Source organism: Phyllobates terribilis, unplaced genomic scaffold (assembly GCF_046119375.1).
Source record: "Phyllobates terribilis strain yellow unplaced genomic scaffold, ASM4611937v1 Scaffold_6013__1_contigs__length_47478, whole genome shotgun sequence".
Taxonomy (NCBI): domain Eukaryota; kingdom Metazoa; phylum Chordata; class Amphibia; order Anura; family Dendrobatidae; genus Phyllobates; species Phyllobates terribilis.
This window is the reverse complement of record NW_027368757.1, coordinates 13,858-33,908: the sequence shown is the minus strand read 5'-3', so window position 1 is coordinate 33,908 and position 20,051 is coordinate 13,858. Positions and strand designations below refer to the sequence as shown.

The window sequence follows — 20,051 nt, the reverse complement described above, 5'->3', positions numbered from 1 at the left end:
TATTTGATGCTTTGTGGTCTTCTATAACGGTGCATTAATTTTAAATCTATTTATTATGTTTTTGATGTTAATATTAAAATTTTGTGTGATTATGATATGATTGTTCAAATTGAGGACTTTAACTTCAACATGTGGATTATGATTAGGATGCATTAGGACCAACACTAACATTGCACTTTTACCATATCATCTCTTGTTCTATCATGTTATCATAATATTTTGCTTCCATCCTCTTTCATTACAAAAAGCATAAAAAGGGAAAGTACAAGGTAGTGAACTCACAAGTAAGTCAGAAGAGCATGCAATCTCCGTGGTGTGAAGGATCACTCCAGGTTTGACCCTCCATGACTAAGCAAGTAAGGAGTCTCATTAGTTGACCCAGAACTTAAGAAGGACGGGCCTCATACTTATAAGTGGTTATAAAGTTAAAAAAATACATGAATAGGTGAATAGAAGCAATAAAAAGGTTATATGTGGTAGTACTTGAGCTGAGTCATGGTGTGTTGTATGATTTCGATTGAATCGGAGCTCATGGATTCTTATAATAGAAGCATGTTAAGGAAAGTATGTGTCATTTGTTTGATCTTGCGTTATCATCCTTCATATCTTACTTGGATAGATACATCTTTTGCATAGTTTAGAGATTCATGATTAGTGCATTTGCGCAGGATAAACATAGTTCAAATTTGGAGAATTTGTTGATGCCATTGTCGGATTAGTTTGAGTCTTATTGAGTCTTGCATTCTTTTTGAAATTTTCTAGTAGATTCGGAGTCTACGTCTGTGCTTTGATGATTGTAGGTAACCAACAGCTAAAGTGTTGATTCGACAATCACTGCAGTCAAGTCTGAGACTCGCTGAGATCGCCAAGTATTTACATGCAGCTTACTCAAGGACAATCAAGGTTTAAGTGTGGGGGTGTGATTGGCGACATCTAGTATGGCATAACAAGTGATTGTTAGCATCATTTATAGGCATATTTTCCATTACTTGGAGCATATTACCGTATTCCTGACCTCGCAGAGCAAAGTTGTTAATCATGAGGATTACAAGCATTCAAGAGAAGAATGAAGAGAACATGGACAAAGGACGAAGCACGAACGTGCACGCAAGAGGATGCATCCGCACCCAAGGAAACTGGCCTAGGGCGCCACCGCTCCCTAGGTGGTGCGACCGCGCAATGGCTCTGCAAGGTGGCGCGATTGCTCCCGTCCAAGCTAGTGCCGAGCCCAATTCCTTTCTACGAGAGTTGTTTGAGCCTTTTACCTAATTTTGGATGAAGCTTCTTGTTGGGCTTCTTTAGAGTTGTTTCTAGGATTATTTAGTTTTATAAATAGGGTTGAGAGTTTTGTCTCCATCCCATCCATTATTATCCATTAATTACATTATCAATTTAGGTTTTGATTTACGTAGAATGAGGAGCAAGTAGACTCCTTGCTTTTTTCACCAGGTGGAAGATTGCGGATGATAGTTTGTAAGACTTCTATCTTGGTTCTATAATATATTATTGAGTTGTTTCATTTCTCTTGCTCTATATTTCCATTGAATTTGATTTATCTATCTAGCTTAGCTACCTAGGTTGTTTAGATCCTTTCATACTGCTAGGTTTGAGTTGGAGAGTCTTATCGTAGGGTAGCGAATCAATGCATGACCTAGTTGGGATTGCTATTGTGTGGAGATTTGATTATATGTTAAATATCGGTGTTGAGCTAATGGTACTACATTTTCCTATTTATTCCTGAACGCATTGTTGCTTAGGTATTAAATCTCGATAGTTTCAGGGTTGTATTTAGGTAAGGCCTATTAGGACTACTTGGACTATTAGCGATATTAGAATAGGGATTAGGACAACCATAATATAAAATTAGAGAATGGACCCAAATAGAATTAGGAAGTCAATGATCAACCTATCATTCCGCCGTGTGAATACTTGGTGAATAAAGTGATTTCTCATATTTGTTTCATAGTTTAATACTTTATTTAGTTTACACCATATTCCCCCTCTTTTGGTTACCTTTAAGTTAGTTAATTTGAATACACAAGAATCAATACCAGACTCCCTGTGGGATTCAACCCTTACTTGCCGCTTTACTTGTATAGAGTAGCTAGTTAGGAAATATTATTTTGACGTAGCTAAGCGACGCTCTTCAACGACTATTTGAACAAATTTGAGGAAGAAAAGATGGACTTGAATCAGGGCATGTTCTTATCACTTAGAAATCCTAGAAATCCTGATATCTCTACCCTCTCTGCTTGTATTTTGTGCTCCAACTTAATAATAATTAATATAGTAAGTGTTTGGTGCTTACTTGATTGCTTTCTATAGTGCTTGTAGCAAGTGACTTACTTAATTGTTTTCTTATGCATCACTTATCATCCCTTTTGAGGGCACACACGTGCTAGTCTTATTTTTTCTTGTTTAATATTAAGCATGTCCTTTTAAATGACGTCAAAAGGGGGGATTATGTAGACATAGGAGTTATTTAATTAAGGGGGGACTAACCCTTGTGGTAAGTTTGAAAGGGCGATGAGTGTTGCTTGTTCACAGGTTAAGGGGGAATCAACGATTATTTCTTCTCTCAGTTCCTTTGGCTACTCTGACATATCTATGCCAGGATTTCATGTTTTTCATCATTAAAAAGGGAGAAATTGTTAGGTTATGAGAACTAGCTATTAAATTCTTTAACTTATGAGTTCTCAATTTTAATGATAACAAACATCTTTATATACTAATGTCTACCTTGAGCAAGTTATTGTAGGATTTCAATAGGCCTTCGAGCAAATTATGTCATTGGAGCAAAGAAATTAACGAGCTTGATTTATGAAGCTGAAGCGACTAAAGGGAGTCAAGCGAAAAGAAATACAAAGCGCTTAAAGCGCTTCACCAGGAGAATCAAGGGAACCGAGTAACTAAGGTTCGAAGCAATACAGAGGAAGATGCGCTTAAGGGAACCGAGTGCTAGATGAAGGGAACCGAGCGCGTACCTAAAGCTATAAGAGGAAAGATCTTCCCAGTTCCTATAAAGGGAAAGATAGAATTTGCACAAGATCTTCCAGATACACAATCTAGATTGTTAGAGCTACTTTGTTATTATTGCTTTTCTGTTACGATTTGAATTATTATTTAATTAGATTAAATAGCTTTAAGCGAAACAGTATTCGGCCATTATGACTTTGATATAAATAGTTAGGATTAATGATTTAGATCGTGATTGTTCAAGCAAGAGGTTATCTTTGTTGATTAGAGTTTAAGCAATATGAGAGTTTAGGTGATGAACTGAGAACTGTGTGTTCGTGTTGAAGATTTAAACGTGTAAGAGAATCAGATCGCTTTGAAAATCATTGCTTTCAAAGTCTTAAACTCTTCCGCGCAAAAAAATCGATTCTTTAGTTTGATTAAGTCCAAATCACATGATCCATAGTTAATATGTAATATTAGATTTCAACTCAAAATCATATACATGACTACCTCCACGTATACCTTTAAAATTTATAATCACATTTTCAATATAAGTATCTTGCACATTTCAAAAATACTAAATATACTCAATATAACCTATTAATTATCTTTTAATTCATCTTAAAAGATTAAAAAAAACTCAAGTCGTTCTCATCTAAAAAAATATAAATGACTCCCTAAATATATCCTTCTAATTCTCATTAATTATCTTCGGATAAAAATAAAAATAAAGATTTCATTTTTTTTACCTTTTTTATCTTTAAAGAATTAAAAATTAAAACGGATTGATACTAAATCAAACATGAACAAAACAAATAACAGTGATAGGTCTTAAAAACATTCTAATCCAAATTTATAAATTCCAAGATTTTTCTAAAATTTTTCCAAAATACAAAAAAAATGTTCTTGTTACTCATTAAAATAACTTATACTGAATTGTTGTTGATAATTATAAAAACACATGTATACTATGCATTCAATCAAGTTCGTTCAGTAGTAATTAAAACAATACTCGTCTGCAATATATCTGACAATACTAATCTGCAATATATCTAACAATATTCATCTACAATATATCATATACAACAATAGTCATCCACAATATCAAATGGTTCTTTGAAAGTGATGATTGTCATGTGATAGCATATATCAAATCAATATACATATACTTATTTGCAATATGATAAAAATATATATATTTTTAAAAATATACAAAACATATATATTAAAATTAAAGCTCGTGCTTTGCACGAGCATCAAAATGCTAGTTTAGTAAAAATTGCTCCATCGAGTTAAGATACTACTCCCTCTGGTTGGAATATAAGGAATTTTAAACTCAAATTTTTTATCAATAATATAAGACGCTCTAGCTTTTTTTTTTATTGTCATAAAAGCTTCACGGAAAATGATGTAAAAATAGTTTAATAATTAATACAGTTCATCGACTCACCAATACAAATTCGCAAAGTATATCTTTTTATTTAATAATATGTAATAATTATCTTTAAAAGACAAATAGACCTACTTTTTAAAATTTCTAAAATTTCTTATAATACCGATCAAACGGAATAATAGATTAGAAATTTTAGATCTAAAATTATATACAAAAAGTGGATACATGTCAAATGAAGTGTTTTTTTTTATAATTACATTCACCTGTACTGCTTTCATTAGATTATTAAACAGCAATACAATCAAAACCTCTCTTATTAGTCACTTGAAGATAACCTAAACTGAACCAATGAACTTGATTCGCTGTGTAATTCACGTGAATTTTATCATAGCTACCCAATTAGGAGAGTCCACCATTCCCATTAATTATTTTCATATCAAATTTGGGTGTGTAGTATTTGTTGTGGTGTATATAAAGACCGTTATACACTTTCATAACTGGGAACCTCTTATTCCTTAAAATAGATTTTAATAATTAAAATCCAATCTTCTAATTATTTTTAGTTCTTTAATTATTTGGGTTAGTTATTTCAAAGATTTAGAAAAATACTAGACCACCGAAACCTCACACCTCCCAAAAAGAAGGAACAATCTCAATCTCCATCACTATCATTATTACCTCCGCAGAGCAGCTCTGCTTCTCTGTTGCTGTACCTTCTCTTTCATCTATCTTCTGAACCTCTCCTCCTTAATTTCACCCCTCCCTGCTTTCTCGTCCCCAGATCCAACAAACAAGTTAGGGTTGCTGAAATGTATTATGCAGATACAGAGCTTTTCCATCCTTACTTCCAGAATTTCTCCCAGGATGCTCATCACCTCGATCTTCTTCAGCTTTGTCATTCCTACCAATCTCAGTCTCCAATGGTTTCTAGCTTTTTTTTCCTTCTCCCCCTCCCTACCCTCTACTCTACTTGTTTCTGCTTTTACAAATTCATACATGCTATGTAGTAGATGAATCTTAATCATGCGAGAGATGATGAAATATAGAGTCATCGGTTACATGTTGTTTTGGTTCTGTTTTACCTCATAAATCAGTGAGCTGAAGTTGCCTGACTCATCTAATTTGGTGTTACAGAGGTGCGGTATTTCAGAATATGACATGGGAGGAGAATTTAAGGCAGCAGAGCCCATACTTGAAGAGGCGGGTGGTGGTATGAGCATTGATCCGATGACGATGATGACGCCAGCAGAGGGTGACATGGACTCGGGTTTCCCGAAGAGCGTTAGCTCAGGGTGCTTGAGGTCCATGGAGGATTGGATAGGCGCATGTACGATGCCTTCATCAGAGCTGGATTTTGGGATGAGAAGAGCGTTCAGTGATGGAGACATCAAAGCCCTCATTCATCCTCCACAGCATCAGCAGCGCCCTGCAGTGTACTCCCGAGGATCGTCTTCAGAAGCTTTCTAGATACAGAAACAAGAAGTCCAAGAGAAACTTTCGGAGGAAAATCAAGGTAAACCCTCTTTCATCAACTCACTACTGGGTGTTGTACGGTTCCCATGGGTCTCTGGGTTACAGGAGGGTCTATCTTGAGACCGACTCATCTCTTATTTGTCGGTTGCTTGATAAACCTATAGATCATAACCACCCACTTGGTAGTATTTTCGTTGTTGCGAAGAACTCCATTCATAGAGATTGGGTTTGCTAGTTCTGTCATGTGTACCGGGAGGCTATACGAGTCGCAGACTCATTAGCCGATTTTGCAGTTTCTCCGGTTCTCTCATTGTTGAGCGACGATCTTAGGAGAACGGCTACTCCCCGCTTAATTTTTTTGTAGCCATCTTTCATTTATAAAATGACCAGAGAGCACCGACTCTCTTTCGACCAAAAAAAATCGACGCACTCTCTGTTAGTTTATTAATACGAAAACGTTGAACTACAACAGAATAAAACAGGGTGTAGTCCGTTTCCTAATATTAAGCGAAAGCTAAATGCTAGAAAAGTCAACTGTCAATGACCCTATTCACTTCCCTGAACACATGTTCCTACCAATAAAGTATTAGTTAACTTAGGTCATCTTGTGTTGCAGTACGCATGCAGGAAGGCTTTGGCAGATAGCCAGCCAAGGATCCGAGGAAGGTTTGCCAAGACCCAACACTGATGTAACAAGTAATGACTAGCTTGGCTAGCAACTAGGGTTGTATATACTTAATCCGGTTACCAATAACGAGGTTAGTTGCAACTCATATTTGTAGAAGAAAACAATACCAAATGTCCAACTTTGTTTATTCCAATGTCATCCCATTAAGTGAATTTCCTACTAAAGATATCCATGACATGTATAAATAGGCAATAGCCAAAAGCAACTTGTTACTGTACATTGTAATCCCATGTACTAACCAACAAGTCATTCGGCAACATCAACAACAAAACAACCTTACCCTACATACAACCAACCGGAGTAGAAAGCCAAAAAAAAAATGAACCATACGTACAAAAGCTCATCCTTATTTCAGTTTGTTGGCCGCTACCACGTTGAGAAGCTGCTGTTCCAGACTAGACTCATCGTCACTCATAACGATTTCTTCCTTCATGAGAAAATTATCCACCTGGGACGCCACCTGTCGCCCTTCCGAGATAGCCCACACCACCAACGACTGCCCACGTCGACAATCCCCTGCAGCAAACACTCCTTCCACGTTTGTCGAGAATCTTCCATAATCCGCCTTGAAGTTGGAACGGTTATCCGTTTCCAACCCGAGCTGTTCCGCTATGGTCTGTAATTCATCACCGCGATTAGACACTCTTATATCATAATCGAATCTAATACAACACTAACTACTCACCGGCTCAGGCCCGAGAAAGCCCATTGCGAGAAACGCCAGGTCAGCTTCAACAAACTCCATAGAGCCTTCAACTTCCTTGAACTGGAATCTCCCATTAGAATCCTTCTCCCACTTAACACTAACAAGTTCAAGTCCTCTCAGATTCCCATTCTCATCTCCAACGAACCGTTTTCGTCAGAACCTCGTACGTTCGGGGGTCCTTTCCGAATTTCGCCGCAGCTTCTTGATGACCATAATCAACTCGGAAAACTCTAGGCCACTATAACACCCATTCAGATAAGTTAAACATCGAAAAACAGTGATTAGGGTTACATTTTAGAGTTGTATAAAACAAACAAACCTGAGGCCAGGGGTTTCCAGGGGCCCTGGTGTTCGGCGGCTGAGGTAAAAGCTCGAGGTTTAGAATAGAGCTACATCCATGGCGAATCGAAGTCCCTATACAGTCTGTACCTGTATCTCCTCCACCAATCACAACCACTTTCTTCCCCTTCGCAGATATGTGTTTCCCATCTTCCAAATTGCTGTCCAGTAAACTTTTTGTGTTCGCGTGGAGAAACTCCATTGCAAAGTGGACTCCTGCTAGCTCCCGACCTTCAATAGGAAGGTCCCTGTAGTAGAAAAATAGATCATTATCACAACCATAAAAAAAACTGTAACCAGTGTTTTGGTTAACCGATACATCCGGTTAGCCAATAACATTTAACCGGTTATCGGGTTAACTGAATATAGCGTTTAACCGAAATATTCTCTTAATAAAATTTTGGTTCTTCTGGCAGTTCTTATTCATTACTACATTTATGAGCTCCTGAAGATAAAAGAGAGAAGGTTTTTGCTCTTCTGACAGTTTTCATTCATTCTCTTTTTGATTGAGTGCCATAGAATTTACAAAAACTGCCTAAATTGGGGGTTGAATTTGTATCTTCCTCCTTTTCGGTTAACCGAACATATAACAGGCAACTGATGCCAGTTAACCGAGTAAAACGGTTTGTTGGTTCAGTTAACCGAAACCCGGTTAGTTCTATCACATAACTGCCTAAATTGGGGGGTGACTTTGTATATTCCTCCTTTTCGGTTAACCGAACATATAACAGACAACCAATGCCGGTTAACCGTTTTATCCGAAGTCCAGTTAGTTCTATCGCATAAACTGCCTAAATTGGGGAATGAATTTGTATGTTCCACCTTTTCGGTTAACCGAACATATAACAGGCAACTAATGCCGGTTAACTGAGTAAAACAGTTAGTTTGCTCGGTTAACCGAAGTCCGGTTAAACAACCATGTCCACCTCTACAAGAAAGTACTAATTTACCTTGGTTTCGTTGCACCGACAGCCAAAATAACAGCATCATTCTCCTTTTTCAGTGTTTCGATAGAGTACGACGGATCCTTTCCAACATTCGCATTGACAACAAAAGTGATACCCTCTTCTTCCATGAGATTCACCCTCCTCTGAACAACATCAATCTTGTCAGTTTTCATGTTGGGAACACCATACATCATGAGTCCACCAATTCTGTCTGAACGCTCATACACAGTAACAGAATGTCCCATCTTGTTAAGTTGATCTGCAGCAGCCAAACCAGAAGGTCCACTGCCAACTATAGCAACATTTTTCCCTGTCCTTTTCTGTGGAGGCCTTGGCTTCATCCATCCTTCATCGAACGCTTTGTCGATTATCGCACATTCTATGCTCTTAATAGATACTGGATTCTCAATGATGCCGAGGACGCATGAACCCTCGCAAGGAGCTGGGCAAACCCTACCTGTAAACTCGGGGAAGTTATTCGTCTCCAGTAGACGTTCTAGCGCTTCCTGCCACCTGTTTTGGTAGACCAACTCGTTGAATTCGGGTATTTTATTTCCAAGAGGACATCCAGAGTTCTCCTGCAAATTCATCATCAGATCAATAACTAAGGATTGAAAAGAAAAAGAAAAAGAAAAGGATATATTCGCACCTGATGGCAGAACGGAGTACCGCAGTCCATACAACGTGCGGACTGAGTCTTTAAGAGGGGCCCGGGTTTTGTCTCTTCCATAACCTCTTTCCAGTCCTCCATCCTTTCAGTAGGATCACGGTACTGAACACCCTGGCGCTCATACCGAACAAAACCTCCATTCTTTTTAGCATTATCAACCTTAACAGGCCTGCCAACGGAGGGTTCATCTACTGCAACCTGCAGTCCAAGTCTCGTATTAGACAACTGAGAATAGGGCTGTCAAAACCTCATCCGATCCAAAAATTCCGAAAAAAAAAACCCGTGTGAATCCGCAGAAAAATTCATTAATACTTATTCGAATAAGATCCGACCAAAACCGATTAAACCCAAACCCTAAATAACCCAAAACAATTAACCCGTAATTAGCCCAAAAATCATATATAGTTCGGCCCAATGTAACCCGAAACAATTAACCTGTAATCAACCCGGAAGTTAGATATAACCCTAAACAACCTGAGCTCTTATTTTTTTTATCATTCAATTTAATCGAAAAACCTAAATTTGTACTCTTAAGTTAAAAAAAAAACGAGCAACACTTGAATTAAACCACACCGAATTAACCTAACCCAAAACTAATCCGAATTGTCCGATGGACAACATTTAATTTGTCCAAAACCCGAATTAATCCGGTCGAAAAGTATCCAATAAATCCGTTTTTGCCTGAAATTTTATTTCGGATCTGAGCCATCCGATTGACACCCCTAATGAGAGGTATAAAGATAAATAAATAACATGGCAAAGTCAACACACCTGGATGGTTTCCGTTTTAACTTGAGCTGCTGCCATTCTTTTGAGCTCTTCAAATGCATTTAGTTTCGGCTCTTCCTCTTCCTCGGGCTCCTCTGCTTCCTCGCGCTCATCAGCCACATCTTTAACCGGCACCTCAGCTTTCTGGCTCGCCAGTATTTTCTTGTAGTCTCTGGGGAAGACCTTGACAAATCTCGAAGCAATTCATCGAAATCAGCAAGGACTTGTTTCGCCAGCTGGCTGTTCGTGTTACGCTGATGTTGCTGAATCATCATTCTCAGAGTCGTAATATCCTCTTCTTCCTCAACTTTATCAAGATCCACCAACTCAGGGTTACACCTCATATGAAACTTCCCATCAACATCAAGCACGTAAGCAATACCGCCGCTCATACCAGCAGCAAAGTTTCTCCCGGTTCTCCCCCAACACAACGACAGTGCCACCTGTCATGTACTCGCACCCGTGATCTCCAACCCCTTCTACAACCGCCTTCGCCCCTGAATTACGTACACAAAACCTCTCAGCCGCCATACCGTTGAAATAAGCTTCGCCAGCTGTCGCCCCATATAAAGCCACGTTACCAATCACAATATTCTCTTTCGGGTCAAAACTGCTTCCACGTGGAGGATAAACAATTATCTTTCCACCCGACAGCCCTTTCCCCGACATAATCATTGCTATCGCCCTCCAGCTCGAGTGTGACACCCGGGCAAAGAAAAGCGCCGAGACTCTGTCCAGCACTTCCGTCAAACTTAACGTGGATAGTGTCTGTGGGTAAACCAGCCAAATGGTAACGCTTTGTAACTTCATGACTAAGCATCGTTCCAACTGCACGGTTAACGTTCTGAATAGGGGTTTCTATATAAACAGGAAGAGCTTTCTCCAACGCCGGTTTGGAGAGCGAAATTAGACTCTGGTCAAGAACCATTTCGAGTCCATGATCCTGTTTTTGTACACATCGCTGCGCCGCATTTGGCCGGATATCAGAAGCCGGTCTGAGTAACAAAGAGAGATCGATATTCTGCAGCTTATCGTTCTTACTTGTGACTTCTTTATCAACCTCAAGCATATCAGCGCGACCAACCATTTCATCAACCGTTCTGAACCCGAGATTTGCCATTATCTCTCTGACCTCCTCTGCAAGCATGAAGAAGAAATTAATGACGTGTTCAGGCTCTCCGGCGAATTTCTCCCTGAGAACTGGATCCTGTGTCGCGATCCCAACAGGGCACGTGTTTTTATGGCATTTTCTCATCATGATGCAGCCGAGTGTGATTAAAGGAGCCGTGCTGAATCCGAACTCCTCTGCTCCAAGCAGAGCAGCGATAGCTACATCTCTCCCTGTTTTAAGTTGACCGTCGGCTTGAAGAACAGTTCTGCCACGTAGATCGTTTGCAACCAAAGTCTGATGAGTTTCAGCCAATCCCAGCTCCCATGGAATTCCGGCGTTCTTGATCCCTGTCCAACGCGAAGCTCCGGTTCCTCCGTCATGTCCTGAAATCAGGACATGATCAGCATGGCCCTTTACAACTCCCGATGCAACCACTCCGACTCCAGATTCAGAGACGAGCTTTACACTCACTCTCGCAGATGGATTCGCATTCTGCAACAAAAAATATCAATTCTCTATCCATGAATAGTTCTACTAGAGAAAAAGCGAGATGATGCACACACCTTCAGATCGTAGATCAATTGAGCCAAATCCTCGATTGAGTAGATATCGTGGTGTGGAGGAGGACTGATGAGGCCCACGCCAGCTGTCGAATTTCGTGTGACGGCGATATCTCCGATGACCTTGTGACCAGGTAGCTCACCTCCTTCACCAGGCTTGGCACCCTAGAATATATGCAATGAAAAGTCAATTCTATGCCCTATTAAGTATTAAATGCAAGGTTTCATGGTGTTGGTTTTTACCTGAGCCATTTTGATCTGTATTTCATCAGCGTTAGTGAGGTAGTAGCTTGAAACACCGAATCTTCCACTAGCGACTTGTTTGATCGCGCTTCTTTTCGGGTTCATTGAACCGTCGGGTAGAGGCTCCAGACGAGATGGGTTCTCACCACCCTCACCTGTCATAAAACAACATTATTAAACCTAAGAATTAAAATAACAATTACATAAGCGAGATTACAAGCTACAAACCTGTGTTTGACTTGCCACCGAGTTTGTTCATTGCCATAGCTAAAGTAGTATGCGCTTCCAAAGATATAGATCCATAACTCATTGCACCAGTAACAAACCGTTTCACAATCTCACTAGCTGGCTCCACCTCATCCAACGGAACCTTCACATTCTCTTCCTTGAATTTAAGAAGTCCACGTAGATTACAGGCTTTGTTCAATTCATTTACTCTGTTAGAGTATTCTTTATACGCATCAACACTGTTCGAACGGGCAGCTTCCTGCAACTTGGCAATAGCAAGAGGGTCGTTTAAATGCAGCTCACCGTTCTTCCTCCAGTGATAGTTTCCAGGATTCGGCAAAGCCATGGCTTCTGCACTACCAGTGGGGAAGTGTCTAGTTGGAAAGGCCATTTCATGGAGTTTAAGTGCATCAGAAGCAAGCACTTCAAAAGTGGCCCCTTCAACTCTACTAGGTGTCCTAGTGAAGCATCGCTCAATGACTTCGGTTGATAAACCCACAGCCTCGAAGATCTGAGCGCCCTTGTATGATGCCAAGGTAGAGATACCCATTTTCGCAAGGACTTTCATCATTCCGTAATTACTTGCTTTGAAGTAACGTTTCACAAGCTCTTCTTTCGTGTGTAAGTTGCCGTCTGATTTAGGGGGGATTTTGCCATCAACTTGAAGTCTCCATACTGCCTCAATGGCTAAGTAAGGGCAGATAGCATCGGCACCGAAACCAACTAGGGTGCAGAAATGGTGCACTTCACGTGGCTCTGCAGAATCTACAAATAACCCAACTTGTGTGCGCTCGAGTGTCTCAACCAGATGTTGGTGCACCGCACCAACGGCCAGAAGTGAACTTACTGCAACTTGATTTTTGGAAAAAGCTGCACGGAATTCCACATATAGGAATTAGGCCTTTGCTAAAGAGAATTTTAATAAATGGTAACCCTGATATTGTGATATTTTCCACCAAATACCTATTCGTCCTTAATTTGTTCAAATCAGGATTTTAAATGTGATTTTATTGAAATGTTTTCAGATCTAGACTATTAAATTGTAACTGATATTTTTAGTTCCCCAATTTAGAAATAAACTAGTGGGTATTTTAGACAAATGGGTACTTAACGGAAAATTTTACAGGGTTACCATGCGGAATTTCCGAAAGAAAAACAGTGGAAAAAATACCTCTATCAGATAGAACCAAGATTGTATAGCCGTCCTTGATCGCATCGCGTGCTTCTGCACAAATCCTGGTCAATGTCTCCTCGAGTCCCTTCTTGCCGCGAGATTTAGGGTAAGTGATATCGAGGATTTTGCTACGCCATCCTCTGTGGTTCATCTTTTTAACTGCTTCCATTTCTTCAATGGATAAGAGAGGGCCTTTAAGGGAAAGGCGGTGACATTGCTCCTCGGTGGTTTCTGTGAGATCACCTTCAGGACCAACCATGCATTGCATTGAGGTCACGATTTTCTCTCTAATGGGGTCTATAGGAGGGTTTGTGACTTGGGCAAACATCTGCTTGAAGTATTCAAATGTGAGTTTTTCTCTGTCTGACATCACAGCTAACGGAGCATCGTTTCCCATGGAACCAAGAGCCTCTGTAGCATCTTTCGCCATGGGAAGTAATAACATATCAAGAGCTTCGACCGTGTAACTGCATGAAACAGTGTAAGTCAGATTTCGATGTTACACGGCACGCAGATATATATTTGAGATTCAATAACATACCCAAAGGCCTTCAATGGAGCAAGCAAACCATGAACACCCATGTTTTCCATGTCATCGTCATTAGTGGAAGCCTAGATATGAGTCATAAAAAACTGAGATCCACGAACACAAAACAAAAAAACAAAAAACAAGAACCAAACTTACTGGAAGCACTCCTGAAATCGGTGGCGAAATTCTTTCTGTTTTATCAACAGATTCAACTATCTCAATCAGCTCAATCTTCTGCCTTTTTAGCCATTCACCGTACGGTCTTGCAAGTGAATATTGTTGCTTCAAGGCCTCATCATCCACAACTACATGATTATCGAAATCCACCAAAAGCATCATACCAGGGTTAAGTCTACCCTTTCTTGCTACATCTTCAGGTGCAATGTCCACCACTCCAACCTCACTCGCCATTACTACACGGCCACTGTGTGTGACATAAAACCTACCCGGACGCAACCCATTTCTGTCCAATGTCGCTCCCAAGTATCGGCCATCGGTAACTGGAAAAAAAAAACAGTTTCAGCATAAAACGATGCATATACATAAAAAAACAAGAAGTAAATGTATAGTCTTACATGTCATTAGAGCAGGGCCATCCCATGGCTCCATGAGAGCTGAGAAATACTCGTAGAAAGCCTTTCTTTCAGGATCCATATTCTTGTCATTTTGCCATGCTTCAGGAATCATCATCATCACAGCTTCCGGAAGACTCCTTCCAGCTCGAACCAAGAGCTCAAGGACTCCATCAAAAGATCCTTAATTCCATTACATTGAATTCAAGTGAGAAAGTGTAATTTAATCCTATTCATAATCATATTAAGGTCAGGTGAAAAACCTACCTGAATCTGATGAGCTAGCATCCACAATAGGTAGAATCTTTTTCATCTCATTCTTGGAGAGTCCGAGCTCCTTGCACTTCAAAAGACCTTCTCGAGCACGCATCCTATATTTTTTAGGGCACCGAATAAACATAATGAGAAACTATGTAAGATAATCACAGCCACAGCACAAAAAATGTACCATACTGATGAGACACGATCCTTAAATTCAAGGGATAGAATTGATCTTTTGATTTGAGATCTAACAACCTATAATCTTTTGATTAGAAATTACGCTACCAAAGGAACCTTTATTGACCGATAAATAATGCTGCTGAAAATACAGGGAACGAAAGCTATATATGCTAGTAACAATATTAAATAAGATGGATTTTCTTAGACAGAATGAGGATCCTATCACATACCAGTTCACATTGCCACGAAGGGTATTAATTTCACCATTGTGACCCAAGACCCGCATAGGCTGAGCGCGGTCCCAGCTTGGGAATGTGTTAGTTGAGAAGCGAGAGTGAACCTGCACTCGATGATAGCAAACTTGATCAGTTATACAGAGATTCTGAGTCGAAATGCAAATGAAAATGCAAGTTTCTTCTTCAGAATGGTGAGGCAGAACGTTTAAGGGTCTTCAATAGTTTTACTCATTTTTTTCTAGCGCAAAGCATTTGTATACCCTAAACTACCTTGACCACTCAAGGTTTCCTTTCCATCTCTATTTCGGAATTTCATCCCTCCACAACATCTTTGGGAGCATTGCACCAAGTTCTGCAAACATTATCAAGTCACCCAGAGCACTCAAATCCAGCATGGATATTAAACAAGAAATCAAGGCGTGGAAGTACTCGAGAGATCATTCATACTTCAATGCCTCAGAAGTCATTCCTCAACCTTGCATCTCTTGGTTACCCGTAGTTCTGAGGCTGTTGGTTGTTGGAAGTTTGAAGTTAGTGGAAATGAACTAAGTGAATGGGCAAAAATTATTTACCAGGGCCATGTAGCTCGTAAACCTTTCACTGCCCAGATCCATATAATAGTACGCCTTCAACTGCGCAGGCGTCAGTTGCCCTTTGTACACAATTGTTCTGCAATTGCAATCAAGACCGAGGTTAAAACTATAGTACATATATCAAACAAGGGTGATAAATATGCTTTCAGCACACCTTGAAGATAGAGAGCAAATATAGAAGTCTTTAGCACCACCATGTTGAAGGTTCAACGCAGCACGAATCGCAACCATTGCAACCCGTCTAAGTATATACATCTGTGGAAGGAAAAAAAACATTATTTAGCACTTAGAAATCTACAAGTCATATTACAGAAACATTAACCCATAATTACTTGTTGTTCAAAGTCGGCTTTTGAGCGTGAGGACATTGTTAGAAACACTTGTTCTACTACAGGCTCCGTCTGTTTCGCAGAATTGCCCAATCCTGAATTATCAGTAGGAACAGATCGCCATCCCAGGACACTGTGACCAAGCGATTCAGCCACCTAGAACAAGAACATCAAATGTCAATCACTGAACAAATAAATCTAACCATCTAATCTTATGTATGTATCAAATAAACAACTAACCTTGGTGAAGACAATCTTGCTTTGATCCCTCCGTGATGATTCTGTGGGCAAGAAAAACATTCCCACGGCATACTGTCCAGCTGAGGGTAGGTCAAAACCAGACTCCTTGGCCACCTGATGACAGCACACCGAGTCAAAAATTATTCTTAGAGGAAATAACATATATTGACTTCATAGTTATATCATGATCTGCTTCATTATACAAAGATTCAGGTGAATCATATATTAGGAAATACAAAACATAGCCAAGAGAAACAGTCATGCATCATATAGGGATATTGAACAAACATAGTTTACTGATTTGGATAGAAAATCAGCTAAAATAAAATCAGTTGCTTAAAATGATCGTTGAACAAAAATAAAAGTCGCTAAACACTACTTGTAATACGGCCAACGTTGCTCACTTATCTTTAATTTGGCTTATTGCTATTAAAAATGTCAGAACAACAAAATTAAATCAAAAGAATAAATTTGTTCCTTTCCTTTAAAAGTGTCCGATAAGCAATCAGTGGAAGTTCATACGTAGTTCAAGTGTTTAATTTAACCAATAAATTACAAATGAAACAATTATTCATGCAACCAAAAAGAAGAAGAAATTCACCTCCTTGAAGAAATCATGGGGATGAGCAACAAGAATTCCAGCCCCATCACCGGTGTTGGCTTCACACCCACAAGCACCTCTGTGCGACATGCGAACAAGCATCTCCAAAGCATCGTTGACCTTTTCAAATTTCGGGGAAGAATCAAAGATATCAATTAATCAAATCCAGATATCTATGTATAAGAAAAAGCGGATCGTGAGAGCAATACCGTTTTCCTGCTGACTTCGCCAGATAATTCGGCCACGAACCCAACCCCGCACGCATCTTTGTCGTTCGCCGGGTCGTAGAGGCCGAGAGGCTTCTCGGGCACCTGAGACATCGCAGATCTAACCATAACCCGGAGCGTGGGGACGCGACCCGGGCCATCCGAGTGCCAGGAGAGCTTATGCTGGTTGGTGGACGAGGCGGATCCCAATTTCGTCAAACGGGACCCGAGAAACTCATTTGCGTTCACATCGGATCTCCGGACAGCATAAGTACGAGAAGATTTCCTTCCCAACCTGGAAAGCGGCAGCACTGCTTGCTGGTTTTGGATCAACAGATTCGTCCGTCCATCAGACTGTTTCCGGTCAACGGCGACGGAGGGGGGGCTGTTGCGGAGTCGGAGGAGGGAGCCAGGACCCGAAGCCGCTGCCATAAGAGATAGACAGTCGAACGGAACAAACAAATAGCAGTCAAAATTCGGCCTTAATGTATGTTTACGGTGACTTTTCACAACGGATTAATTTGATTTTGTTCAGATTCAATCCCAATATAAAACAACACAGATCTTCGCCAAATGAAAAGAGCTTCGGATTAGGCCCGGGAATTCTTCCTGAACGGGGGACAGAGAAGAATCCAGAACAGAAACCGAGAGAGAGAGATGGAGAGGGAAGCGAAAGCGAGGGACGAAGATAGAGAGCGGCTACTGGGAGGGGAGGGCAAGAGAGTCAATTTATAGACAGAGGGGGACTGCGGTAGGAGAAGGCGGTGAAATGCACGCTCTCCAGCGGAGATTAGACAGGCGAGTGAGAGATTAATCAGATGGGCAGAATCGTAGACGCTTGCTTATTCAACTCAACTGGTAAATGGTAATGCAGTGTGATTCAATTAGTCACGCTTGCCACGTATGCGGCACGCGACAGCCGATCATGGGTGGGCCCCTCGTTTTATCACTTTGGAAATAAAGTGTCCGAACTTTCTCTCTCCTAGGGCTTGGCCTTGATTCCAACTGCTGCCAAGCCACCGCCTGCTCCTCCTCCACCTACCCTCTTTACCACCTGTTTTTTTTCCACGTGACAGTAACTATCATGGATTTTATACAAGGAAATGTTCCTATTTTACGCTTTTATTTTTCTATACGTTTGACCAGATACACACTACCCATTTAAGTGGATATTTATTTAGAGTCTGAATCTACTACTATATGTATCCTCTAGTAATAAAAAAGAATTAAGTTGAGCCGTTCGATTGAGTTGAATCTACGGTTGTGATTCACTACTTCATTTTACCACACTCCAGTCCACGCGCTATATTGGAGGGGGAGCGGTGCAATCACGCGCCAAAATAAAACCTTTCCACTACCCTCATTCAATTTTCACTTTCGCTCGTTTTCGCTCGCTTTTCTCTTTCTCGCTCCCGACTCCATTCGACCGTCAATTCGTAGCTCTGAATTCCGGTTTCGATCCTTCCGAACAAACATCCGAATTCGTTTTCGTCACAAAATTACTTCATATTACTTCGATCGACCTACTTTTTCGGTAGAAAATGGCTGGAGGACGAGGTTTGAAGAAGAAGGACACAGGGAAGAAGAAAGACAAAGGTACGTAAATTAGGTTTTCCATTTCGATCTCTTGGTTTGTTCCTGAATATAAACTTTTGCATGTTCTTCGAATCGCAACAGCTGTGATGGAGGAAGACGATGTAGGGCAAAATACAGTAACAGGTACGAAAATGGCTGGAGGACGAGGTTTGATACTTTCTGAGTTCAGATCTAGATGCAAAATACAGTAACAAGCTGTGATGGATATATTTTGGCTGGATCTGTGTTGAATACTTTCTGAGTTCAGATCTAGATGCTTTGTGTATTGGAAAACTGTAATGGATATGCTGGTTTGTATATGTTCATAGGATGATGGACATACTTGGCTGGAACTGAGATGCTTTGTGTATATGTTCATCAGTGTAATGGATATGCTGGTTTGTATGACAGATATATGTGTGGAAAACTTTCGATGTTCATCATTTATATGATTATGTTCATCATTTATATGATTATGTTCATCAATGTTTCTCTATATATTCATCAGTGTTTCTCTATATGTTCATCAAGTGTTCATAGGATGTTCATCACTGATTCTGCAGATTATATTGGATAGGTCATGATGTTTAGTAATGTTCATCAGTGTTTCTCTATATGTTCATCAAGTGTTGAAAGGATGTTCACCAGTATCATTCTGCACTGCTCGACGAGGGTCCGTATCATTCTGATCACTCCTATCTCGGCCGAGAACACACATTCTCCCTCAAGATCTTCACTTCTCGCTCGAGATACCTCCTTCTCGACGGGATCTCTCTACAGAAACTCCTGACGTATTTTCCCGACCGAGATTGGTACCTCCTCGACCGAAGTCTTCACTTCTCGTCGAGTATCTGCCTACGCTGCTCCTGCTCATCCTGCGTAGGCTTCTGCTCATCCTGCTCGTCGAGTATCTCTAGCTCCATCCCGCGTAGGTCATATGATCGTCGAGTACCTGTCTACGTTGCTCGCCGAGTTCATCTCTGCTCGTCAAGTGGATGTTTTATGTTCATTAGTAATTTTCCGTATGTTCATCAAGTGTTCGTATGATGTTCATCAAGTGTTCGTAGGATGTTCATCACCACCACAAGACAAAATAAATTGAAATTTATAGCGAAAAAGGTTTAACATATCTTGTCTCTGCATAGTATATTGGATAGCTCGTGATGTTTAGTATTCCTCTCGATGATCATCCTTAATGTTCATTATTTGTGCTCTATATGTTCATCAAGTATTCATAAGATGTTCATCAGTAATGCAGAGTATTATATTCATTGATTTGTGTATATGTTCATCAGTGTAATGGATATGCTGTTTTGTATGACAGATATATGTGTGGAAAACTTTCGATGTTCATCATTTATATGATTATGTTCATCATTTATATGATTATGTTCATCAATGTTTCTCTATATGTTCATCAGTGTTTCTCTATATGTTCATCAAGTGTTCATAGGATGTTCATCACTGATTC

General features: G+C 40.1%; 1 protein-coding gene across 1 annotated transcript; it reads right to left on the bottom strand.

The window, feature by feature from the left end:
- Window positions 1–6,858: 6,858 nt before the first annotated feature.
- LOC141250629 (uncharacterized) lies at window positions 6,859–19,503 on the bottom strand. The gene is given in 27 exon segments (XM_073670050.1): window positions 6,859–7,128; window positions 7,198–7,368; window positions 7,370–7,456; window positions 7,538–7,805; window positions 8,508–9,082; window positions 9,154–9,372; window positions 9,946–10,139; window positions 10,142–10,364; window positions 10,366–10,605; window positions 10,607–11,545; window positions 11,617–11,778; window positions 11,857–12,011; window positions 12,085–12,954; window positions 13,256–13,725; window positions 13,800–13,870; window positions 13,944–14,287; window positions 14,363–14,542; window positions 14,627–14,730; window positions 15,031–15,140; window positions 15,609–15,705; window positions 15,784–15,884; window positions 15,962–16,114; window positions 16,199–16,312; window positions 16,800–16,919; window positions 17,009–17,430; window positions 18,533–18,772; window positions 19,440–19,503. Coding segments are annotated over 27 exon segments (6,963 nt in total).
- Between the last annotated feature and the right edge of the window lie 548 nt (window positions 19,504–20,051).